The sequence below is a fragment of the Elephantulus edwardii genome, unplaced genomic scaffold, assembly GCF_000299155.1.
Source record: "Elephantulus edwardii isolate Elephantulus edwardi_28Jun2011 unplaced genomic scaffold, EleEdw1.0 scaffold00088, whole genome shotgun sequence".
Classification (NCBI taxonomy): domain Eukaryota; kingdom Metazoa; phylum Chordata; class Mammalia; order Macroscelidea; family Macroscelididae; genus Elephantulus; species Elephantulus edwardii.
This window is the reverse complement of record NW_006399838.1, coordinates 11034319-11061017: the sequence shown is the minus strand read 5'-3', so window position 1 is coordinate 11061017 and position 26699 is coordinate 11034319. Positions and strand designations below refer to the sequence as shown.

Here is a 26699-nt window from a genome sequence, read left to right as displayed (position 1 = left end):
CTGCATTGAATACAGCAGTTCCAAAGCAGTGCACTTGGCCGACCGTGCCCAGCTGTGCTTTACCTCCTTCCTGACCAGCTTTGTGAGAGGAAATATTTACACAGAAACAGAGCCATGGCATCATCAACACAGTGATTATTCTTTACAAAAGAAGGAGGTAGAAGAACACAGAACATCACAGAAAAAAAAAAAAAAGAAAAAAAAAACACAAACAAACAGCTGACATGTTTTCAGTTCCCTGAATTAACATTGCTAATGTTATAGGACTGATTGGACCTTTCAGAATCAAGGCTGATTTGAAAAGCAGTGCTCTTAAGTTAAATGTATATGCACCCTGTTAATTGATTAATAGGAACTCTTAATGGCAGCCCCTAATTAAAATACAACATCCCAAATGCATTTCCTCAGTATGTTTACAAGGTTTTTTAATGGTGAGTTTTGTGTATTTTTTTAAAATCATAAACACATTAGTTAATTAGTTAATTGTTTAAATAGGTGGTTTAGCTTTCCAGACCTGCAGTGACAAAGTACAAGAAAATTAGGAGAGGAGAAAACCTGCCTGCCAGTCAAGCTGTTGGTGTGGAGACAGGGCTTCTGGAATATTGGCAGGCTGAGCGGAAGAAATATTTTTCAGAACGAGCTGTCCGCTGAAACTATCTTCTCCTCCCTAGAGAAAACAGGCCCTTCTTGCCGTTCAGTTTGGTTCACGAGCCAGATTGAGTCTGATATTGATAAATAATTCTTGTCATTGCCAGTTTGTTTCTGGAGTGGCAATGCAAAGCTGAATGGAAGGGACAGTGGTGTGGCCAGAACTCAGCCTCAGTCTCACGCTTGGTAAGAGACTCCAGACTCCCCAAAAGTCCGCACGAGGTATAGTGTTCCCCGGGGAACTGGGGTGTGAGAGCCCACCCTTGAGGACTTGCTCAGCCGGCTTCTCTGATTTCTCGCTTCCTGTGAGTTTTATAGTTGATGGAGATGAACTGGGAGCCGAGGCACACGTGTATATATTCTCTTCCCACCTGAGTCTGGTGGGGACTCTGCTCACAGGTAATTCTGCCGCACTGTGCGTGGATAGAGTGAGGGAACTAGGAAAAGCAGCATTTTTCAAATGTCTAAATTCACTGATTCATCTTAAGTCACATAAATTATCCTCTGAGTTTTCAGTTCTTTTTATAAGTATCTTCAACTTATGCAGCCTGGTGGTTTTGTGGTGTGCCATCGAGTCACCTCCAACCCATAGCGACCCTGAACTCCCTGTCCTGAGCCAGTCTCACTAATTCCAACACACCAACTCCCATCACCCCAGTCACTGTATCAATCCATCTCATCCGGGGTCTTCCTCTCCTGCGCAGTCCTCCCTTCTCCAAGGACTGATCTCTCCTGGTCACGTTCCCAAAGTATGTTAGACACATGCCCAGACTATGTTAGATGGAGCTTAAAAATTATAGCTTCCAAGGAGAAAGAAACTTGATTTCACCCTCTCCAAGGCAGACCTGTTTGTTTTCTTGGTGGTACACGGTATGTTTAAGACTCTTCTCTAGCACTACAGTTCAAAAGCATCTATTCTTTTTCTATCATCCTTAGTCATTGTCCAGCTCTGTGATGCATAGCAAGTCATTGCCAAGACCATGGACTAGATCAGGCAAACCTTAGCCTCTAGGCTGACATCGGTACTTTTCAGTACTCTAGCGAGGTCTATGACAGCAGATTTTCCCAGAGTAATTCGTCTTTTGATTTCCTGACTGCTGGTGCCAAGAGTGTTGCTTGTGGAGCCGAGCAAGCTGTAATTGTTAACAACCTCAATCTCTTCTCCATCTATCATTGTGCTATCAATTGGCCCAGTGGCGAAAAATCTTTGTTTTCTTGATATTGAGCTTCAATCCATATTGAAGACCTTCTGCAGCAAGTGTTTCAGATCCTCCTCAGTTTCAGCAAGCAGGGTTGTGTCGTCTGCATAACGCAGGTTGTTGATGAGTCTTCCTTCAATCTTGATGCCACATTCCTCCTGATAAATCCCTGCTTCCTGAATGATCTATTCCTCATATAGACTGAAAAGGTGTGGAGACAGGATGCATCCCTGACACACTCCCTTCCTGATTTTGAACCATGCAGTGGTTCCCAGCTCTGTTCCGAGGACTGCTTCCTGGTCTAGGTATAGGTTTTGCATAAGCACAATCAAGTGTTCTGACATTCCCATTTTCCTCAAGGTTAGCCACATTTTAAGTTTGTTAAAATCATGACCATAATATATGTGGTGAGTTTATGAAAAATTGAAAAATTTATCTAATCAAACATGACATGTTGTTATCTGGTTGTGTTGTTTTTGTCTTTGTTAATCATCAAGGTGTCAGTTATCAAGTGAGAATTGACTCATAGCTGACTTGGCTGTGAGTTTTCAGAGTTTATAAACCACATGGGAGAAGACTGGTGGAATTGAACCACCTTCCTTTGGGTTGGCAGTCTTACTCCTTACTCTCTAGGTCACCAGTGATCTATCTCTATCTACATGTTCTTAACCCCGTGATGGTCGGGACTACGACTGTGTTACTCTGGAAATATCTCCTGAATTCCTTAGCAATTTGACTAACAACTGGCTTTTCAAAAAGAGAAGAACATTCTAAGATATTTTTAAATGGGATTTTCTTTGTGAAAATATTAACAAGATATGTTTGGGGAAACTTTGGTTTGCTTTGCTTTGCAGGTTTGCCAAGAAAATAGTCTTGATATTTACTGCTCACTTTTTTTTCTCTCTCTGAGATCTTGAATAATTAATATGTAAGCTATTGTTTTGCAGAATTCAAACGAGTCCAGCATGGCTTTCCTTGGGAACTTCTTGCTGCTGATGCTGCCAGTTGTGGCTTTGGGGGCCACTTTCCCTGATGAGACCATGGCCGAGGTGTCAGTGAAGATGTATAATCACCTTCGAGCCAACGTGGAAGATGAAAATATTCTCTTTTCCCCACTAAGCATCTCTCTTGCTATGGGAATGATGCAACTTGGAGCCCAAGGATCTACCCTGAAAGAAATTCGTCATTCAATGGGATACGCTAACCTCAAAAACGGTAAGTCCGTTCAGGTTTCATTTCTCAGAATCATTGACAAACTGTAAATGCGGTAATGTGGGTGACTCATGCTTGAGGCAACGATGCAGACACACAGTCAGAAAATTATCTCGAAAATGCTAGACTGAGGAGAAGGAATAGAGGGATCCAAGAAAGATAGCATTTTTAACTCTGACTGAGTGAATCTAAGGAAATTACCTTTTTGTTTCAAAAACACCAATGATCCCAATTGTGATAAGCAAAAGCAAGGATAGTTCTCACTACCCTGGAGTTTCTAGACTAGAATAATTGTCATCAGGTCAGAATTAACTCATAGTTTACCTCCAGCAGGTTTTCAGACCCAGGACGAGACTGCCCACCTTTCTCCCAGGGAGATGCTGATGAATTTGAACTACTGTAGAGAAATAGCCTTTGGGTCAGTCGTGCAAATTCTCTGGAAAGAGAAGTTCACTGGCACTCTTTCTAGAGAGAGTTGCTGTTGTTGTGTTTTGTCTGAATTGATCCTCCAGCGGGTTTTCAATGGCAGTAAATCCACTGGGGGGAGATTGTTCATCCTTCTACCATGAAGTGGATTTGAATCACCTGCCGTTGGACTTGGAATACAGCTTCTTAACCACTAGGCCACCAGAGCTCGTTTATTCAATTTGCAGTTGCTAGGTGGCATTGAACTGGCTCCAGTGCATGGTGGCCCTGTGGACAACAAAACGTAACATTTCCCAGTAGGATTTGCAGTGACCCACTATTTCAGAAGTGGATGTTGTTGTTGTTATTATGTACCATCAAGTCAGAACCAACAGGTTTTCAGAAGCTCTCTCTATAAACCTGTGTGGTTTTCAGAGGCTGTGAACCTGTTTGGTTTTCAGAGGCTATGAACCTGTATGGTTTTCAAGCGAGCTCTGGTGGCCTAGTGGCAAGAAGCTGCACTGCAATCCCAGAAGTATACAGTTCAAATCCTCCAGATGCTGTGCTGGAGAAGGAGGGGCAGTCTCCTCCTGTACCAGTCAGATCTGATTTGATGGTACACGCACAAAATAATAAAATAACTTTAGGGGAAAAAAACCCTGTATGGTTTTCAGAGGCTACAAACCTGTGTGAGGAGATGGCCCATCTTTCTCCTGCCAAGCCTCTGCTGTCTTCAGTCTGTATGCCTTCGGATTACCATCCAGCTCTTAATTCCTCTTCTGTGTCTGGAAGCTATGCTGAAATTTAGTGGGTGACCCAACATGTATTTGAAATATCAGTTGCAGGGCTTCCAGCATCACAGCAACATATGAGGCACCAAAGTACAACCTAACAATTTAACAGCTAAGTGATGGATTAATCAGCGCACATGTAACAGAACTATCGTTAAGTGCTGTCAAAAAAGCTCAAAACAACATGATTCTTTAAGATTTTTTTTTCCTCTTCTTTTTGTTATGAGGTTGTTTATTGGTCCAGTTCCTTAAACAGGTATTACATCTTTTTTTTTAGTATTTTTTTAATTAATTTTAATGAAAGTTTACAGAGACTTTGGATTTCTATTCATTCATTGTTCCACTTTTCTCTCTGCCCACCCCTCCTCTCCTATTCACTCTTCTCTTTGAAACATAAAAGAAAAATCATTTCATTATTATACAATCCCTCCCCCCAAGTCTGCTGCACTGTGCAGCCTTCATTCTGGACTCCTGTCATCACAATAATACCCAATCATATATCCCTTTTAAACAGTTTTCTCCCTCATCTGTTTCAATGCAGACATCATTCCTCCCCTCCTTCTCTGCCTTCCCTCATCCCCAATGTCAGTCCCATTTTACCACATGGAACTATACAGTATTTGTAAGTTGTTTGGGTTTTTTTTTTTTAATTCACCAAAACCACCAGTATCATCTTTGCACAATAGCACTCAGTACTTTAAAAAAATATTTCAGTGTTGCTGAAAATTATGTGTTTGGGAATTTTTCAAACCAAAACCTATTTGATAATCACTTTGCCATGGGATGCAATTCCTATCTTAATGTTTTTCATGTATGTGTGAATTAACTCATAAAGTAGCTAAGAACTAAAGCAATGTTGAATGGATTTTCTAGTTATAAGGTAAAATAGAGTCCAAAGAGCCTGAAATTTTTACAAATAACTTGATTTTCAAACTTATGTCACTAAACTGGCTTTCACAGGATAATACTAATATATTGAAAGTTAACTTTTTGTGACTTGTTTATTTTTCAAGATTGTGTATATACTTGTGTTTACCTTTGTTGACTGTATCTCAGGTCCATCTCTGTCTTTCTTTAGTTTAATTGTGCTGATAACCTCTTTATTTTATTTTGCTTTTCCCTTTACCCAACTTAACATGCATCTATGTAATTTTTCTTCTCCTCCACATCACTGGTAATCATTCATTGTATTTCTTCCTGGGTGTAAATCTTTCCTTAGCATTTCAATATTTGTCCTTTCTGACTGACTTCCTTCACTCTGCATCATGTCCTCCATATAGTGCAAAGTATTCCGTTATTTGTACTTAGAAAGAAAACAGCAACCAGCAAAGTATCTGCATTGTAGATTAGAAACGGTTAACAAAAAGAAGCTGGGTCCTCTAACCAAGCTGCCGAATGTTAATTTGAACTTCTAGAAATCAACTCAAGCGCACTGTCATTGAGTTTGAATCAACCCTCCTGTGGGTTTTCAGAGGCTATAAATAGGACAGAAGAAGGTTGCCTATCTTTCTCCTTGCGGCTGTTGGTGGGTTACAATTGCCTGAGAGGCATCACCTTTGCCCTAGAAGTGTGAACCTTCTAACCAGGTTAACACAGCAAAAAAATCTGGCACTTTTCTCTTGGCCCTCAGTCCTTTTACTCTCTCTTTTAATAGATATGATTACTTGCTGTGTTACTGTAACAGTCTTAAATTTTCTTTGTTTTGTTTTTTTTTTTAATTAACCGTGTCTGTTCCACTAATTAACTTTTGTCGTCTTGCAGGTGAAGAATTTTCCTTCTTAAAAGATTTCTCTACCATGGTAACTGCTGAAGAGAGCCAGTATGTGATGAAAATTGCCAATTCCCTCTTCGTGCAAAACGGATTTCACATTAAGGATGAGTTTTTGCAAATGATGAAAAAATACTTCAATGCAGAAGTAAACCACGTGGACTTTAGTCAAAATATAGCTGTTGCCAACTACATCAATAAGTGGGTGGAGAATAACACCAACAGTATGTGCTCCCCCTTTTTTTTGTTCATTTCTTTCTCTAGTAGGTTAGTTTTAACCACATGTTTCTTCCAAAATGATTTATCCCTTCACTTATTTTGTGTGTTTTGTTTTACGTGTGTGCAATATGCTGTTAGCATATTGTAATTATTTTGCTGCTCTCCGAGCATCCTTTATGAAGTATTTGAGAGGGATGTTAAATCATACAGAGTATTTCTATGTATATAATTTGATGCTGATAAATTAATCCAGCTGATGGATTTTCTCTGTAATCCTATGGCGTGCAATTGCACGTGAGCTATTTAGCGGCTGGTGGCTCTCGTTAAAGTAAGACTACATACGGTTAAATTAAGATACTTTTTAAAAAAAATGGAAACCTATTTTAAGCCAAAGAAATGGAAAAATATGAAGAGTTGGATTTTAAATTGTAGTTCTATTTTTAAATTTTTAAACTTACATAGGTGTTATTTTTCACAATTTTACTTTCCCATTTTACTTAACCAAATAATGAAAATCTCAAAAACTATACTAACTACATTATTATAACCCCTGGTTAACTTTTAATATTGGAAAATTCTAAACTAATGCTAATATATTTCATATTGGAAAAGACTGATGTGTTAACTTATGGCTTATCATCCTCCAATTATGCAGAGATTATGTAACAAAATGTTATTAGCTGGTTAGTAAAATGAGAACATTCAGAGAAAATACTGTTTCTGTGTTTCCAACATAAGAGTAAAATGTAACATAAAAGAAATCTAGGTAAAAACAAAAGGGGGGAAATAATGGGAAGCCAATACTAAATATTTGTAATAAACTGAATGCTATTTTAAAAAATAAAATAAAATGACCTTAAAAAAATAAAAAAACATGTCTAACTGGAAAAAAAAAGAAATCTAGGAATATATTTATAAAACCAATGATCCCATTGAAATTAGGTTTCACTCCAGAGTCTTAGACACTTGAGACTAGTAAAAACCCACCCTCTTTCAAAATAGATTCGGAAAGAGAATTTCAGATGATAGAAAATAGTGTACCATGTGTCAGATTGGCTTTCACTCATCTGTTTTCTTGCAATCAAAGAGGTTTATTATATTTGATGGAAATATTTCCAGTATACATGATATTTTAATCATACTTTTAAACATTTATTGAGTGCTCTGTGTTGAGCGCAGTGCATCAACCTGCCACTTCAAAAGTGGTGAAGGCTGCAGTTCTGCACTGTGTGTGGTTGTGTATTTTGTACAAAAGGGTCAAGATACTCTAGTGCTGGTGTTATTTTACATGGTACAGGTGTTTGGGGTGCCCTTCTTTAACAAAAATCACTTTTTTAAAAAAAGAATAATGTTGTTGTTAAGTGCCCTCAAGTTGCTTGTGACTCGTAGCGACCCTATGTACAACAGCCCTAAATCCTGCTTTGTCTCCTGTGCCAACCTCACTGTCTCCAGCACACCCACCCCGATAGCCCCAGTCACTGAATCAATCTATCTCATCTAGGGTCTTCCTCTCCTGCTCTGTCCCTCCACCCTCCCAAGCATGACACGTCCATCTCCAAGAACGGGTCCCTCCTTGCAACATGTATATAACATGAAGCCTCAGAATCCTTGCCTCCAAGGAGCAGCCTGGTTTAACACTCTCCATGATGAACCTGTTAGTTTTCTTAGCAGTCCATGGTACATTCAATACTCTTCTCCAGCACCACAGCTCAAAGGCATCAATCCTCCTTCTATCCTCCCTAGTCATTGTCCAGCTCTCTGATACATAGCAAGTGATTGCAAAGACCATGGTCTGTATCAGGGGCACCTTAGTCCCCAGAGTGACACCACTGCTCTTCAGTACCTTGGAAAGATCCTTAACAGCAGATTTTCCCATCGCAATATACCTTTTAATTTCCTGGCTGCTGATGCCAAGAGTGTTGACTGTGGAGCCAAGCAAACTAAAGCTGTGAACAATCTCAGTCTCTTCACCATCCATCATAATGCTGCCAACTGGCCCAGTGGTGACAATCTTTGTCTTCTTGATGTTGAGCTTCAATCCATATTGACCCTGCAGTCCTTGACCCTCTGCAGCAAGTGCTTCAGGTCCTCCTCAGTTTCAGCAAGCAGGGTTGTGTCATCTGCATAATGCAGATTATTTTTTTTTATAACACAGATTATTAATGAAGCTTCCACCAGTCCTGATGCCACACTTCTCCTCATACAGCCCAGCCTCCTGGATAGTCTGTTAAGGATAAAATTTGTTATTTTTTAGTATAAATTGAGCAGTCACATGCATTTGTTTTTTCTGAACTGCTCTATCTGATCCTAGTTTGATAACCTTTAACCGTTTGGCCCTTCAGTCACCTTCCATTTTAATATAAATGTTTATCTGCTCCTTTTCCTCCCTTGGACAGATCTGTTGAAAGATTTGGTATCTCCCAGGGATTTCGATGCTGTCACTCATCTGGCCCTTATCAATGCTGTCTACTTCAAGGGCAACTGGAAGTCACAGTTTAGACCAGAAAATACTAGAACCTTTTCCTTCACAAAAGATGATGAAAGTGAAGTCCAGATTCCAATGATGTATCAGCAAGGGGAATTTTATTACGGTATGAAATCTTAGCTTTTATTTTTCCTCTTTTACAAGATATTCACCAATTTCTGTGAAAGCATGGAATATTCATTACTCAAAAGGCTTGTCAGTCTAGTTTGGGCTGTAATTCAATTTCTTTGGCCTCATTTTCAAAGGCCTTTAATTAGATTCTGAGTGAATAGTATATGCATTTATACCTTCCCAATAATGTGTGTCCTTAATCTATAAAGTTAATCACACCTACAGATTGGCTTTGGTCATGATAAAATACTTGACATTGTATGAGAACATCCTGACTTATTTTAAAAAATCCAACTTTTGTATGATTTTCACTGAACCATATGTTTTATCAAGCACTTGACTTGGTCTCCCTGACAATTTTTTAATTACTAAAATTCTTCTATTACAAAGACTTTTCTTTCCTTTAAATTTTTCCTCTCAGACTCAGTTCTGTGTGGCCAATCGTAATTGTCATTCAGAGTTTCATTTCTTGAAAATCTATAATTTTTTTATACAACTCAATATTTTGACATTATATTCAAGGGCTTTTCATTTATGGTCTTATTTTTTCTTAGATAGAATAATGAGTGTAAAAAAATTCATTTGTCAGGAGAAATAGAATTTTAAACCGGTATGTATTACAAGTAGTATCTATTTAAAGGTGTATTATAAATTAAAAGACCATGAGAAGCTTTAAAATCACCATGAGAAACTTTAAAAAAGGAAATTAGAACCAAAATGTTTCATGTCATACCTAAAGGAAGTAGATAAGTTATTTAAATGTATTAAGAAGGAAAACATTATTTTTATAGAGTAGGGAAACTTTAAGGAAGTGACAGAGCCATTTTTTAAAGACTTCTTTAATTTTGCTGTTTACAAAAGTCAGTCTGCCTAAATCGAAAGAAGTGAGTCTCTAATCAACCTCATTATTTAATTTGAAGGTGTTTAATCTGTGTTAATCAAAGATACGCCAGATAACTTTTGTTGAATGCTGGGATTTCACTTTTGTTATACCATCTCTGCCTCAAAACATGCAGTTGTAGTTATGAGACAGAGTCAAATCAATTTCCCCTCCACCGAAATCAAGTAATTGTGAACTACCTCCAACTTGGAGCCAAGGAGTTAGGGTTCTTATTGGGACTTTTTCATTTATTTTAATGATGCCATTAATAATATCAAACATATATTTGAACTATCTAACTTAAAAATTTAAAAAACCCCACAAATCTATAAAATATGTTAGAACAAATGGGAAGTAATTGTAGGGATTCCAAAATGAAATTAAAAATCTACAAGACAAAGAATTCTCTTGCTTTTCAGGTCCTGTCTTCAAATAAACGATCTTTTTCTTAGGTGTCTGAATGTCTTGAATTCTGTATACTATGTTAAAAAAGTAAAACAAATTTCAATCTTTTCCCCTCCCTTTACTGAGTTTTTTTTTATAGCCTTAACTTTGCTTTTTAGGGGAATTTAGTGATGGTTCCAATGAAGCTGGGGGCATCTACCAGGTCCTAGAAATCCCATATGAAGGAGACGAGGTAAGCATGATGTTGGTGCTGTCCAGACAGGAAGTCCCACTAGCCACGTTGGAACCACTGGTGAAAGCCCACCTGATTGAAGAATGGGCAAACTCCGTGAAGAAGCAAAAAGTGGAAGTGTACCTGCCGAGGTGAGAGATTCCTCTATGACTTCTAGAGCATGAACGTGAGTGAGGGGTAACAATAAAACTTGCAACCCAGAACAACTTTGCCACTGCTTTGAATCTTAAACCTTATGCTTCTTTCCTTGTCATCTAATACTTTCCCTCCTGTCCTCCCCACCACCCCATCTTTGACACTTGTCCTCTTTCTTGGTCTTTCATATCCATGCAGTCTTAACCAGGTTTTCTTATTTATGATCTCATTACAGATGTGACTTACTATTCTTAGTTTTGTTTCAGGAGAGTTTCCAATATGTGGACTCTGTTTATCATTTACTTTGAAAGAATTTGTCTATGATTCATGTCTCTTTAAAGTCATTTATGTTGTCATTGCTGTTAGGTGCTATCGAGTTGAGTACAATTTAGAGTGACCCTATGAAAACTAGATCTTAACCCTGTCCTCTCCTGTGCCGTTCTGATTCTTTCTGACATGCTGAAGCCCATTGCTGCTGCGGTCACTGTGTCAGTTCATGTACTATCACATACCCTCCACCTTTCCAAACATGGTACCTTTTTCTGAGGAATAGCCTATGCTAACAAAACCCCAAGTTATGTGAGTTGAAGCTGTATCATCTTGGACTTCAAAGGAGCATTTTGACTGTACTAACTCTAAGATCTGTTTGTTCTGCTGGAAGACAATGGGATATTAAGTACTCTTCTCCAACATCACAGTGCGAAGGCATCAGTTATCCTTCTGTCATTTTTTTAATTATTTTTTAAATTTTTTATTAATTATAATGAAAGTTTACAGAGATTTAGGGTTTCCAGTCATTCGTTGTTGCACTTTTCTCCCTGCCCACCCCTACCTCCCAATTCACTCTTCTTCTTGAAAAGTAAAAGAAAAACTCTTTCATTGTTATGCAATCCCTCCCCCACAAGTCCACTTTACTGGGCACAGCCTTCATTCTGGACTTCCTGTCATGACAATAATACCCAATCATACATCTCTTTTAAACAGTTCTCTCCCTCATCTATTTCAATGTCCTTTATGTCATTCTTCACTTTCTAGCTTTCAGATGCATGGCAAATGATAGGAAAGACACAGGCCCACCCTCGTCTGTGAAATGACATCATTGCTCTTCAGTGCTTTGGAGATAATTGTAGATTTTCCCAGTGTAATATATCTCCTGATTTCCTGGCTGTTAATATCAAGGGTGTTGATTGTGGATCCAAGGACGATGAAATCACTGACAATTTGGAGCTCCCCCCCCCTTTATCATGATGTTACCTATGAGTCCAATGGTGAGAATTTTTGTTCCCTTGACATTGAGATAGAATTCATATCGAAGAATATCATCTTTAATCTGCAGCAAGCATTTCAAGTCCTCCTCACTCTCAGTGAGTAAGATTGTGTCATCTGCATAATGTAGATTGTTGATGAGTCTTCTTCTCATACTGATACCACGTTCTTCTTCATAGAGTCCAGCTTCTTGAGTTATTTGCATAGCATACATAATTATCGAGGAAGGGATACAACCTGGACAAACACCTTTCTTAATTAGAAACCACGTAGTGGTCCCTTGTCTGGTTCAGAAAACAGCTTCTGGGTCTAGGTCCAGGTTTCATCTAAGCACAGTTAAATATGCTGGGATTCCCATTCTTCCCAGGGTTGGCCGCTTCACACAGTGAATAAACAGTGGATAAACACAAATAGACTTATTTTTCCCCCTGGTATTCTCTGCTTTTCAGCCAGGATCAGTCTGACTTCAACAATAACATTGCTGATTCCACAACCTCTTCTAACCTCAGTTTTGATCTTCTGGCAGTTTCCCTTTGGAGATGATCTTTAGCAATATTTTGCTTGCATGTGATATTGATGATATATTTTTGGATAATTTCCACATTTTTTTCTCATCTATTATTTTTATTAATTTTAATCAAAGTTTAAGGGAGCTCTGGTGGCCTACTGGCAAGAAGCTGCACTGCAATCTCAGAAGTACGCGGTTTGAATCCACCAGATGCTCTGCTGGAGAAGGAGGGGCAATCCCCTCCTGTACCAGTCAGATCCGATTTGACGGTACACACACAAAATTATAAAGTTTAAAATAAAAAAAAATTAATTTTAATCAAAGTTTACAAAGACTTAGGGTTTCCAGTCATTCACTGTTGCACTTTTCTCCCTGCCCACCCCCTTCCCAATTCACTCTTCTCCTTGAAAAGTAAAAGATAAACTCTTTGTTATGCAATCCCTCCCCCCAAGTCCACTCCACTATGCAGCCTTCACGCTTGACCCCTGTAATGACAAGAATACCCATTCATTTATCCCTTTTAAGCAGTTCTCTCCCTCATCTGTTTCAATGCTGTATACATCATTCCTCCCTTCCTTCTCTGTCTTCCCTCAACCCAATGTCAGCCCAAAGCAAGATATCACCCCACATTTATTTTTTATGCACTGTTCTGATCCGTTGCGGCCCGTTATGTGGTCCGTTGGGCTCCGTTACATTCCATTACGGGCCTTCGTTTTCGCCAATACAACTCCTCCTCCTCCTTTGCCATGGAGGGAAAGAGGACGCGAGATTGGAGGAGAGGCTTGGAGGAGGGGAGGGTCCAACCAAGATGCTACCTTCGCCGAGACACAGCATCTACGTTAATTAATGCCAAGGAGACAATGATTTCTCATCTTTTGCATGAACTTGAAACACACTGTTAGACTAGAGGCTGAAATGCAAACATAAATAAGAAGAAAGAACTAGCTCTTTAAAATCCTCCCTGCAGTTGAAAGGCTAAAATCCAGGCCGAGTGGTGATGTCTAGGACCACCCTCCACCTCCTCAGCTCCGTCTCTAGACATTCACTGCGTCAGGCCTGGGGCATTATTTTATGTCCTTGCTTTGGTTTAAGAGGCCTCCTTTCATTTCTTTGCTCTGTATTTTTTACTTATCTTTTCTTTGCTCTGTATTTTTTACTTATCTTGCAGCATGCAGCTCTACCATTAATTCTTCCAGAAAAAACTTCCATAAACTTCTCAGTAGTTGGAATAACTCAGCTTATACACCTCTGTGTTATTATTTGTTACCATTCCACAACGCCGTTTTCTAAATACTCCTAAGACATTTAACTTGCATACCTCTTCAGGCAATGACTTTATAGAAAAAGATTCCTCTGAAAGTCTATAGTTAGAGAGAATGACTAACAGCAACAACAAACAAACAAAAAAAGCCATGGTTTTGCTATACATGATCTACCTACATAACAGGTAGACAATACATTGTTAACTGGAAAAATAAAAATTGACCTGTGAACCCGAAAATGAAATTTCAGTCACTGTCCAAACCAGCGAGCTCCCATGAGCATCGTGTGTAGCCTATCAGGATGCTAATCAAAAGGTTGACAGTTTAAATCTACCCATCACACTGAAAAAGAAAGTCACTCTCGGCTGTTCAAGATTTATAGTCTCAGAAACCTAATTAAGGGAGGGGCCGTTCATAGGGGCAGTGAGTTTAATTCTGGTGTCTAAATCACACCGAAACTTCTGAAATATTTACCTCATGTGAGGTCTCATCTGCTGGCACTCAGTCATTAATTACTTTTCACATCCAGTTTATGGGGAAATGGATTTAATAAATGCAAGAATTCAGTACACTGTTACTGTTTCTCTTATGAAACACCGTGAATTAAGTACAGCATATCTGCATGCTTCATTTCTACCCAGATGCAAAGTTATTTAGGAGCATTTTAATAGTCTTCTAAATAAATGTTAATAAGTATTACATATTTTAAATCAACCATATTCACTAGAAAAGTATGGCCTCCAGGCAGTGTCTACTGAGAAATTGGATGTGGCAGCAGAAGAAAATTAAATTTTCATTTTCTAAGAGATACTTTTCAATTATGAAGTAGTTTAGCTCGCTTGGCCGTATTAACGCGTGTTACTAAACTAGGCACAGTTAATCACCATGTAGCCATTTCTGCAGGAGGCTTATGAACTTTCCCTCTGCTCAGTTAGTGCTTACATAGTTATAAAAGAAAGAAAAAATCCAAACACATTTGTGTTTGAGTTAATTCAGACTCATAGCAATCCTGTAAGGGTAGAATACAAGTGCAATTTAGGGTTTCAAAGACTGTAATCTTTACAGAAGCAGATTGCTGCTTCTTCCATCAAGAGGACACAGCCCCCTCTCCCCACCTCCCCGAGCTGTTCTCTCTCACAATACATAGATGTGGCTGTGTTAGGCAGTGTACAGTCAGTTCCAATGCAGAGTGACCCAGGTGTATAATACAACACTGGTTCTCTGCCATCTCCCAAATTACTGCTGTGTTTGAGACCATTATTCCAGCCACAGTGTCAGTACATATTACTCAGAGTCCTTTTTAGACTGACCTTTTATCAAGCCTGAAGTCATTTACAGCTATTAGTTCTGGTGGCCTGGTGGCAAGAAATTGGTACGACTCGGTGGTACCCGCCAGCCTTGTGTATGTCCTAGGTATATGGGACAAAGTTCCCACTTCTAAGTAGCGTCATTTTAGCTGCACTTTTCCCAAGACTGAGGAGTTTGTTTTTCTGGCAAGCCATGGTACTGTTGTTGATTTTGTATACCGTCATCGAATGAGAACTGACCAGTAACTGACCTTCCAGTGGATTTTCAGAGGCAGTTAATCGTACAGGAGGAGGTTACCCTTCTTTCTCCTATGGAGAAGCTAGTGCATTTGAACTGCATACCTTTTGGGTTGACAGTGCAACTCCTTGTCATAGGCCACAAGTGAGGTGATGGGAAGAAGAATGTGGCATTAAGGATCAGAGGAAGATTCGTCACCAGCCTGTGCTAGGCAGATGTGACAACCTTACTTGCTGAAAGTGAGGAGGGCCTGCTGCAGAAGATCAAAGACTACCACCTTCAAAACAGATTGCCGCCTAGAGGACCTCTCAACATCAAGAAAACAAAGGTCCTTGTCATGTGCCAAAAGGCGACATCATGATAGGTGGTGAAAGGTTTGAAAACTGTCAAGGATTTCATTTTGCTTGGGTCCACAATCAACACCTTTGGTGACAGTAGTCGAGGGATCAGGAGATGCGCTGCTTTGGGCCTGTCCACTGTCAGGGACCTCTCCGAGATGCGAAAGAGCAGTGATGTCCATTTGAAGACTAAAGTGTGCCTGACGCAAGCCATGGCCTTTTCCGTTCCTTGCTATGCTTCTGAGAGCTGGACAATGAGTAAGGATGACAGAAGAGAAATTGCTATTTGTGAACTGTGCTGGTGAAGATGACTTACTATCCCATGTCCAACCAGAGCACTCCTTGGAAGAAAGGATGGTGAAACTCCATCTCTCATATTTGGGCATGTTGCTAGGAGAGGCAATCCCTTGGAAAGTGATATCATGATTGGAAAGATGGGAGGTCAGCGAAAGAGAAGAAGATCCCCAATGAGGTGGATCGATACAGGGACTGCGACAACAGGTTCAGAGTGTCGCAGAGATGATGGGAATAAGACGGGATTTAAGTCTGTTGGTCACAGGGCTGCTAAGCAACTCGACAGCTCTTAACAACAATAGAAACAAGGGTACATTTACTGTTTTACATCAACACAATAGTCGTTGTTATATGCCATGAAGTTAGAACTGACTCATAGCTGATTGCCCAGCTGGTTTTCAGAAACTATTGAATTTGCCATGGACTGCTAGGAGAACAAACAGGTTCATCCTGGAGAGGGTGAAGCCAGGCTGCTCCTTGGAGGCAAGGATTCTGAAGCCTCATCTGACATACTTTGCACATGATGCAAGGCAGGACCAGTCCTTGCAGAGGGACGTCATGCTTGGGAGAGTGGAGGGATAGCGCAGGAGATGGATAGCTCTATGAGATGGATTGATTCAGTGACTGGGGTAAAAATGGAGTTAGGTATGTTGGAGACAAGATTGACACAGGATAGAGCAGGGTTTGGGGTTGTTGTTCATAGAGTTGCTATGAATTGCAGGTGACTTGACAGCAGATAACAATAGTAATAATAACAGTCGAGGTGATTGACCATCTTTCTCCCACGGAGCCACTGGTGACCTCACACTGCCTATTTTGCCTGGCAGGCAGCAGAACTCACCCCTAGGCCAGAAAGCATCATTTCCCCACCCCCCACCCCCCATTCTTCCTTATTATTGTTCAGTGTTTGCATGTATGTGAGGTATTTAAAATAACTATGGCTGGTATCAAGCATACTTTAGTCCTCAAAGTAATATTCTTGCCTTTTAAGATTTTTAAAGTGGTCCTTTGCAGATAATTTAAGCAATACAATTCAAATTTTGAGGCTTTTCTTTTTTCAAACTTATGTCCCCACGAATATTTATTGTGGATACACAGAAATTGAAGCTCTTTGTCAATCTCAACCTTTTCTTCCTTTATCATGATGGTGCTTACTGGTTCAGTTCTGAGTGGTTATTATTTGTTCTTTTTGGTAGTAAAAGTAAAAATTAGATAACTGATTTTAAAGTTTTCTAAACAAATCTAAATAGATGCTGGACCAAATGAGCCGTTTTTTTTGGTTTTTTTTACAGTCGAAGCAACTGCTCAGTTTTCAGAAATTTGACGAGTCACATGGTTAGATGCCGTGCGAACAAACAGGGTCAAAGCCTCTACTCGACTGTGACAGCTCAACTACGTGTGAGGCACTGAACTTTCCCTATCAAGATGGGGCCGTAGCCAAGGAGTGGACAAGGAAGGAGGCTTACAATTAGGACAATTCTGGGCCAGGAGTTCACTCGTGATCCAGTTCTGGTCAGTCTGCCAAGTCGCTCTGGCCCAGAACAATCCTCCTGGATGGTTCAGACCATCTAGTCACTTCCAGAAGCAGGGTTTTAGTTTACCTTTAGAAGCACCTACAGAGCTCTCTGATTTGCATCTCTCTGGCTCGATGCTTTCTTCCTCTTCTCTTCTCACCAACCTCATGCTTCTTGGCATCCAGGTCCCTTGCAGGTCCCATGGGAGGATCTGGGGTCTCTTGCTCTTCTCAGATAGCTGCAGCCTCTTTCTAGGTCTTCTTAGAGCCCGAATTTGTTTGGTCCAAAGAAGCCTAGCTCCTCTTTTACTGTCCGTTTCTTGTTCTGCGAAGTGTCTGTGATCATTTGTGGAGCGGGCTGGGTTACTTGCTGTGTTCTCTTCCATGACTGTGGCTGATGCTTTCTTGTACATCAAGTATTCCATCTTGTTCCAGTACCTCTTGAGCTGGGGGTGGTAACGCATCAGTGTGCTGGTGTGAGAGGGCGTGTACCAGTTCTTTGGTGATGCTCCTTCTCTGGGTGCCAGGTGATAATGCAAGACACCTTAGCTGTGTTGAGGGAAGCAGGCCCAGTAAACACAATCTTTTATGGTCAGTCCGTCTTGAAGGTGATGCTTCAGAGGAAGCCAGAAGAGAATATAGCGTTCTCGCTCTCTCCTGGCTGCTAGTGAGATGAAATGTAAATGGATTTCTGACTGAACAAGAGGCAGATCCTGTTTTAACCTGGGATGTGACCCTCTCAAGGAAGGCTTCTTACTGACTGGCAGATGAAGAAATTGACCCTGGACTGAGTGGTGTGTTGACGCTCATAAGCACGTGATTTGCTTCAGGCGTTCTACATGAAAATTCCTTGAATGAGCTGTTTCATTCCCAGGAGTTACTGGGCAGGTCTTGAATACCTGTCAATGATAGGCCTTTTAGTTCTTTTAGTGGGTCTTTCAAAATCTCTTTGTATTCACCTCCAGCATTTTGATTGGGTTGGAAGTGAGATTGGGACAAAATCTCATCCTTCTTTCCAGGGATTCTCCCTGTCACCTGGAACCTTTCCTCACCAGAGACCTGAGGTTGGGCAGATGCACCTTCTATTTCTCTTGTATGGAACTTGAAGTCCTGAACTGGGATGATTTTACCCCTAGAGCTAAGTTTTCTTGAGTGGTCAAGGAGTAAAAACACTGTTACAGGCTGGGGTTAAAAATCCATCTGTTAGGTCCTCCGAAGACTCTGGGGCACAAGTTGATGGCGCGCACTGACCGCTGGAATCTTTCTCAGTGGCCACAGGTGCATAAGAACTTGCTTGAAGGGGTCACTATATTCCGGCTGCCTATCCTTCTGTGGGTTTTGCCTCTGGCCCCAGTAAAGCTCTGAGGCTCAGGCGTCCTGCTGAGCTGGTCACTCTTGTCCACTGTGTCACACCTGCCAGTTCCTCTTGGTTCGTCCTTTTCCCTGGGGTCCTCTACTGCTTGCTGCCAGCCCACTGTCTCAGGGTCCCTAGTGGGGGGCAGCGTCAGGGGGGCAGGCTCGTTTTCAGGCTCGCTCTCTGAAGCCAGACTACTCTAAGGGTGCCCAGGAGGAACTGTCAGCTCTCCAGAGCTGCTTTCTCAGACCTCCGTTTTCTATTTTAAGTGTTCCTCCTCCTCATCCCGATTTCTTGATTGTGGATTACAGATCTCAGAAGGCAAAGGTTCCATATTGATCCTGTCAGCTTCCCGGTCAGAGCTGGTGATCCTGCATGTCCCTGCAAGTGACCAGACACCCTAAAGAGCACACTGTTTAGTTGTGTGACTTTATGCTAAGCACCCAAGTCGCTAGGCTTTACCTGCCTGCTGCCTCCTGGATTCTGGCTTATGTCCCACCTGCCCTTAGCTCCCGGAGTGGGCTGAAATGGCTCTCCTGTATTCTGTGTTCCAGAACCACAAAGAGTTGGCAGCTCATGCCTCTTTTGTGACCAATCTTCAGAGATTTCTTCAAAGACCTGGGTGACAGGGCTGAAAGGCTTCCAGCCACAGTCACTGTCACTTCTTGTCCTGGATATTTTGCCACAATGTCCACCTTGAAAGCCTGGCACTGAGCTTGGGAAGCTTCTCAGAGTTTGGACATTGCCAGTGATGTCCACTTGCTTGTCCCTGTAACTGTGGCAACCAGGAGAGTCTAACAGGAAGAACATAGTCCAAAATGGGGGGACCCAGGACTAAAAGTCTGCCACTGAAGTCTGTGAACCCTCTTTATTTCATTTTTTTATTCATTATAATGAAAGTTTACAGAGACTTTGCACTTTCCTCCCTGCCCAACCTCTGCCACTAGTTTGTTCTTCTTTTTGAAAAGTAAAAGAAAAATTCTTTCATTGTTATGCAATCCCTCCCCCCAAGTCCACTCCACTGTGCAGCCTTCATTCTGGACTCCTATCATGACAGTAATACCTAATCAAATATTCCTTTTCAACAGCTCTCTCCCTCATCTGTTTCAAGGCAGTATACAGTCTTTATTCCCTCTTTCTCAGTCTCCCCCTAACCCTGATGTCAGTCCTGTTTTACAACAGTGACACTATGCAATATTTGTCCTTTTGTGACTGAGATATCTCACTCAGCATAATGTCCTCCAGGGTCACCCATTTTGTATAGTATTTCATGAGTTCCTTGTTTTTCAAAGCTGCATAGTATTCCATTGTGTGACTATACCACAGCTTCTCTATTCATTTGTTTGTTGATGGGCACTTGGATTGTTTCCATCTCTTTACTATTGTGAACAAAGCCACAATAAACATGGGTGTGCAGGCAAACCCTCTTTTAGTTGCCCAAAGAGACCTGTGCCCCACCTGAATCTGTTGCAGATTGTGAATTTTCTTTTTGATACTCTTCAGCAAATAGGTGTTCTGATGCATTAATGTCTGTCCAGTCTTCAAGTTCAGCACACACTTACTTATGTAAGATTCCTCGGCCACGGAGCTGTTGGTATCCCTGGCAGGGCTCACTCTTGTTGGATAAACTCAGCCAACTGTCTTCCCAGTCCAGTTGTTCACAGGATAGCTCTGCCTCCCCTGCCGGGGAGCTCTCGTTCTCACTGCGCAAACGGCCACCTTCTCGCTCTGTCTTGTGTGACGGACTTCAGTTCATCTACCTCGGTTGTTCCGTCTTCCTCAAGAGATAGAATAGATGCCAGGGGGGCTCCCTATCTTTGTCCTTTCCCACACCCCGGCAGCCCGAGTGAGCTCCATGCATTTTGAGTCCTGTCTTGTCCTCTGTTAGAACTTCTCTCTCCCACCACAGAGGGCGCAGGAGAAGCAGCACCTTGGTGCTGGATTTCCTTAGCCACCATGCTTGGATCCTGGGCTTGAACGTCTAGTGATGCTTTCTTAGTGGGAGTAAAGGGACCCTGGGGTGAATGAAGCTGTCTACCTGTCTCCTTCAGCTCCTTTATTTCCAGGTCAGGGGACACTTTCAGATGCTCTGAAGTCAATCCAAGGTAGACACCAGCATCAGGATGAGGTTCACAGCTCTCTGGGGCTCTCAGCTCGCTGAATTCTCTGGGCTCCAATAAAATCCTTTTTAAGTCATTCTTCAGAATATACTGGATATTTTGAAGGTTCATAGTTCAGTCTCTCGGCTTGACCTGAATGCCTGACTTAACGTCATAGTAACGCATTAGGAACCTGACATCAGCTTCTAAATAATTTCCCAAGATTATGACTTCTTTACTAACTGAGCCATCAAAGCCATTGCGGAGTAAATTGTCTGTTAAAATCTCCTGTATGATGATAGGAAAGCTGTAGATGTCTGACTCCTGTAAGGACACCGCTGGGGAAGCCCCAGTGTGCAGCTGGGTGGGGAGAGGCACTCGAGCTGGGGTCCTTGTATGCGTCTCCATCCTGTCTTCTCTCCATTGTGGACTCCAGGGTGGTCAGCCCGGCTGCCCCCTGGGGAGATGATGTGGACAAACCCACCAGTGTGCAGGTCCCTGGGCGCAGTGGAGGTCTGGGGCAGCAGGTGCACAGTCACCTCCTTGAGCATCAGAGGAGGCTGGGAGGACGCTGAACAGGGCACCCACTGTGATGTGCGAGGGGTCTTCAGTTCTGGGACAGGCGCATGGCCAGCAGCTGCGGCAGCAGGGAGGATCCTCGGTTTCATCCTGTGCTCTCCAGTGAGGAGAAGGTTGGACAGTCCCAGTCTGCAGCAGAGTGGGTTCAGGGGGGACACTCAGTCTGTTCGCCGTGACTCGACGCCCGTTCCATACCCGGGTGTTCATGGGCCTGTAAGGGCTGCTGGAGAGGAGAAGGAGGGCTTGTCGTCAGCCTGAAACATGTCCTTTGCTCCAGCTAAGAGGAGAGATTCGAGGTAGGCCAGCTGCTTCCCTCCTGGAAGGTAAAATTTCCCCAAGCCAAAGCTGTAAATGTTTTGGGCAGAAACCACTCAAGCTTTAACCAAATGAGTAGGAAAGCCAGGAGGGTTTCCCAGGCAGGAGACCCCCGAAGCGGAATGGGCTGCAGATGAGCATCTGAGGGGAGTGTACCTTCTGCAGAAAGTCATCATCAATGGAGAAGCCCTGGCTGACGTTCTGCATGGTCCAGGCCCAGTGCTGCAGGAACTCCGGTGTCTGCTGGCCACTCCCCTTCCCAGCTGTCAGTGCCCAGGCCGGAGGGCTTGGGCCCTTCTCGCCAGGGAGCCTCAAGTGACCTCCTGTGTCCAGCAGTTTGCCCAGGATCCACTGATTGCCTGAAAACATTGTTGTGTAGACAGGGATGCTCCTGTCCAAGCATCGGTGGCCTGGGTCTGATCCATAATCCGCCAGAACATCGACTTACTTTGTAAAACACAGTAAAGTAGCACTGGCAAGGGCTGTTTGGCCCAAGAGTTAAACAGCATCAACATACATTGCTTTCTTAGGAATCTTCATGACCTTCACATAGTTCCCCTGCTTCCCGTATTCCTGAGCTTTTGGGGAGTCGTTTCTCGAGGAGCTGAGCTGCACAGGATAGAGGACTGGAAGATGGACTGGCCCAGACATCTTTGCCAGTTACTTCTGAAATTGGACGGATTGTGGAGGTCTAACGGTCCTCTGACTCCACTCACTTGCTGGTCTCACCAACTGTGTGTTTTCTCTCTGTTAAAATATAATCCACCCTGAAGGCTGAATAAAGGCTTTGTTCATCATCAGTAAGTGTCATAAGTCGTCTTCATTCCAGCAAGTAAGAACATATCCTCGACGCATTCGAAGCTGCTAATGATTCTTTTTTTGATGCTGTGTAGTTGAATTTCTCAGATTTGCTCAGCGTACAGATTTAATAGGTAGAACAACAAAAGGATGACACTAACACACACATTTCCTGGTTTTTATTTTTTTAAATAACATTTTTTATTGTCATTTTAACAAAAGTTTACAGAAAAGTTAGATTTTTATTAATTCATTGTTGCACATTTTACCCCCTCTTCTTCCTTCCTTCCCCGTCCCCAAGCTGACCTTTTTCCTCCACTAGTTTATTTACAAAATTGTAATACAAATTTGAACAAATTCTTTCAATTTCCCTCATCCCCCTACCCATCAAATTGTACAATCCAATGATTAATCCCCTCTTCCCCTGCACTCCACTGCTTCCAGCCTCTCCCACCCCTCCTGGATCCTTATACTCATTCTACAATAACGGTCTTACGCAGTATTTATCCTGTGTTTTAAAAACATTTCCTGTTTTTTAAACCACACAGTACCTTATTTTAAACCACCCTTGTCCTGTCCAAATGACTGCATTGTGGTCTGTGTACAGTTTTTTCATGAGCACAGTTAATTGTTGTAGAATTCTCATTCTTCACAGTGTTGTCATCGGTGCTCAAAGGTTCACATAGTTCAGTGCCTTTGTTTAGAGAAAATGCAGGTAAATATTCACCTAGTATTGTCTACTTTTTCAACCAAGGTCCATTGGACATCAACAGTGCTGTCCTGTGTTTTCTTTTGAACTTGAATTTCTGGCAGCTCACTATTGATGTACTGCTGGAGTTATTTTTGAATTATTTGTTGTTGACTGCCTTTGAGTCTAGCATGACTCATAGCAACCCTGTGAACAAAGGGCCTGAAGCCCCTTTTACAACCATCAACATTTATCAAAGTTCATAAGAGTTTCTGGAGGCACGTATTTTGGGAAGTGGATGCCACTCCTGCTTCCAAATTAGTCTCAGCAAACATTTTTATGTAATATTAATGATATTGCTTGATGACATCTGTCTGCATTTGGACTACCTTTCATTGAAATGAGCCCAACTATGAAGCCCTTCAGCCAAAATCTCTCTGCTATCTATCAGCCATGATACAGTTAATTCCACGTCCTGGTGTGTTATTGTAATCAGATGAGAAATATTCACCTCCTCCCATTTCACAAAGTTAAAAGCAAAATCAGACAAAACAAAATAAAATTTGAGGGGAGAAAAAAGCTAAACAAAACCAAATGAGCTCCCATCAAGTGCACTGCCATTCATGACATCCCTGAATGTGTCAGACAGGCCCTTCAGAGCATTTTCCAAAGCTTTGCTCTCTCCAAATAGATGCCAAGCCTTTCTTCCAGGGTGCCAGCAGGTCGAGTCCTCTTTTATTCAAAGTCAAGCTACGCCCCATAGTTTTTGCAAGGATCATTATACCTTTCTTCTTAGGGCCTGTGTGTAGATCAGAACCAGCAGCCTCTTGGTCAATAGCTAAGGTCTTACCTAGTTATGTGACCAAGGACTTCTAGAACATGGTTGTGACTGTTGAAAGCCCTCCAGTGGGTTTTCAGAGGCAGTTAATCAGAAGATATGTTCAAGGAAGATAGTGATGCAGGCTACCTAGTTTCAGTTGAGGTCTTTTTTTTTTTTTTTACATTTTATTTCGATTCTTTTTTTATTGCTAGCACATTTCCCAGAAGTCCATAAACTTCTCCATTTGCGCTGGGTGGGCGAGAAGCATTATTTCCCATATGGCTACTGAAAGGGCTTCTTAAAGAAAGAAGCTTTAGTTTCTGCAGCAGGAAGTCATTCTTCTTTGATCATAACCTGTGAGTTGTTCTCGGTTACATGAAGGTCCTCTTCCAAACGTCTTTGTCTGGTGTTTCTCTACTGGCAACAAAATTGCCTCCTTTCTGGAGCGTGTAATACAGTATTGGGTTAGTTTGGGTCAGTCTTGGGGAATCTTTTTCATACTCATTCTTATCTACATCTGTGATAACCCATTTAATAGGTCCCTTTTCACTGGGCACGGAACCACCATTCAAAAGCCCAGATTCTGGTCTTGACCCTGCCAAGGCTAAATGCTCGGGGAAAGGAGGACTTGCTGGAGATTTTACAACTCCTGGGTATGAAAATATCCTGTTGGCTAGGCAGCTGGTGGGCTGAGAGGAACTACACATCAGTCCATTTAAAGAGGAAATGGTGAATTCCGGTTTGCTATTCAGCACGTTATTTTTGTGTCTTTTCTTCTTACTGTCAACAGCAGAGTTACTACTACTGTGCTGAGACAACTCTCGAAGAGAAGGCGTTGCTTCAGAACACTGAAGCCTTTGCTCTCTCTTGCCCAGCTCCTATGCTCGCTTTCACTGAAGAGCCATGACGTGCTGGATACTTAAAGTCAAGATCATTTCTGCTGAACTTCAGCTCTTGCTGATTCCGCAGGGACCCATACAGGGTCTCTGGAGCACCGTGATTGTTTGCAGCATCAACAGTGTTAGTTTTTGTCTTTATAAATGGATTTTCCACAGGCTCGGTATAAAGCTTCCTCTTCTTAGGGACCGTGCAAAGATTCTTTGATTCTTCCAGTGTCAGTTCACTCTTTCTGTGACCCTTGTCCGGATCATCTGCCAGGTAACTCTCTTGGTTTCGCCTCAACAATCGACGTAACAGACCATTCTTTGAGAACGAGAAATCCTGAGGTGGAGCAGGCTCGGATTTCAAGTCTTCGGAAGCTGGTAAGGCAGCTGCATTTTTCTGCCCTGTGGGACCCGTGCCGGAGAACGGGTCACTCTTCCCATTGTGGCTCTAGTGCACATTTGTATTATGACGATGTATGTCATCACAAAGCTCAGACTTTATTTTTACCGTCAATATCTGTTCACTTAAAGCTCTATCTGTATGTTCCTGAGTACTTTCATCTCTTAGAGGGATTTTCTCTTTCTTTTCACTCTTCCCTTTGTTGGGATTCCCCAGAAGCAACAGGAAGACAGTGCGTCTTTCCAGTAGATTTTCTATCTCAGATCCACAGAGTCCTTGTTCAGAAGCTGCTTGCTGACTATTGAAGGCTTTCTTTTCTTCAAACTGCATTTGTTTTTTTCAAAAGCAGAGGACTGTTTATCAATCACACCAATATATTTATCTGTTTTTACTGGTAACAGCTGCTTACTGGGTCTCTGTTCTTCTGCCGACGTGGAAGACTGCATCCCACACTGTGCTAAATTCTGCAGCACCTTACTGGCACTGAAAGTTGCAGCGGTTTGTACACTTTCATTTTGGACTGATTTCTCTGCTTGAGAGTCTTTGTTTTTTGTAAGGTCTATCAAGTGACTGGAGGCAGTATTCATTGGCTTTTCGGACTGAGCATTGCAGGCATATGGTGGAGAATTCCATTTGATAACCAGAGATTGTTGGGAAAGGTTGATGGGGGACTCCGCTTTGGTGGATGGAAGTAATGGTGGAGTGCTCACTGGAGTACTAGTCCTATTTGTACTGGGGCTTTCTATTATAGAAGTCCTTGTGTAAGTTTGAGAGCTGAACTTTGACACATCACTGTGGATTCCCTGAGGGCTGGCATTTTTTTCCCCATATTTTCTTCATTTTTATGACCACGTAGTAACTGAAGAAGTGTTACTCTCGGGTGTGACCTAAGTTTAGAATTCTTTGAGGTGTCATGATCTTCTTTGACTTCTACATCTGGGACTTTTGGATGCCAAGAGTTTAGCAAGGATTCAGTAAAGTTATCCAGAGACACTGGTTGGTGATTCTGGCTTTTCAATTCAATGCTTGCAAGACAGGTCTATGGGAACACAGGGGAAGAACTTTCATCACCACTGCTATCATCTGTAAAACTAGGATTGTTGTCAGAATATTCATCGATTTTTTTCTAATAGCTGGGTTCTAGATGTATTCCATATTTCATGGTTTATACAGTTGTATCATTTGTTGTAGCTGTATGCTGTCAAGTCTACAATGACTCGTAGTGACTCTGTGTAGAACAGATTTGAACCCTAGCCCATCCTGTGCCCTTCTTTTCTCAGATATGATTAAGCCATTGTTACACTCACCATGTCAATCCATTTTGTTGAAGACCTTTCTCTCTTAGGCTGACCTTCCATAGTTCCAAGCCTGCTGTCTTTTCCCAAGGTCTGGCCCCTTCCTGACAACATGCCCAAAGTTTGTTAAGATGAAGCTTCAGCACCCAAGACAGACTTGTTTTCTCTTTTGGCTGTCCATGGGATATTCAGTACCTCTCTCCAACACAACAGCTCAAAGGCATCAATACTTCCGTCATCCTTAGTCACTG

At 41.9% G+C, this 26699-nt stretch overlaps 1 protein-coding gene and 1 pseudogene across 1 annotated transcript in view; one reads left to right on the top strand and one right to left on the bottom strand.

Moving 5' to 3' along the window:
- The first annotated feature begins 2812 nt into the window (after positions 1 to 2812).
- SERPINI1 (serpin peptidase inhibitor, clade I (neuroserpin), member 1) overlaps positions 2813 to 26699 on the top strand; it is a 50979-nt gene continuing 27092 nt past the window's right edge. The window contains exons 1-4 of the mRNA XM_006890376.1: positions 2813 to 3062; positions 6017 to 6247; positions 8639 to 8833; positions 10282 to 10486. Coding sequence (XP_006890438.1) covers positions 2813 to 3062; positions 6017 to 6247; positions 8639 to 8833; positions 10282 to 10486 — 881 coding nt within the window. The remainder of the gene's footprint in view (positions 3063 to 6016; positions 6248 to 8638; positions 8834 to 10281; positions 10487 to 26699) is intronic.
- LOC102869196 lies at positions 20382 to 21337 on the bottom strand (annotated as a pseudogene).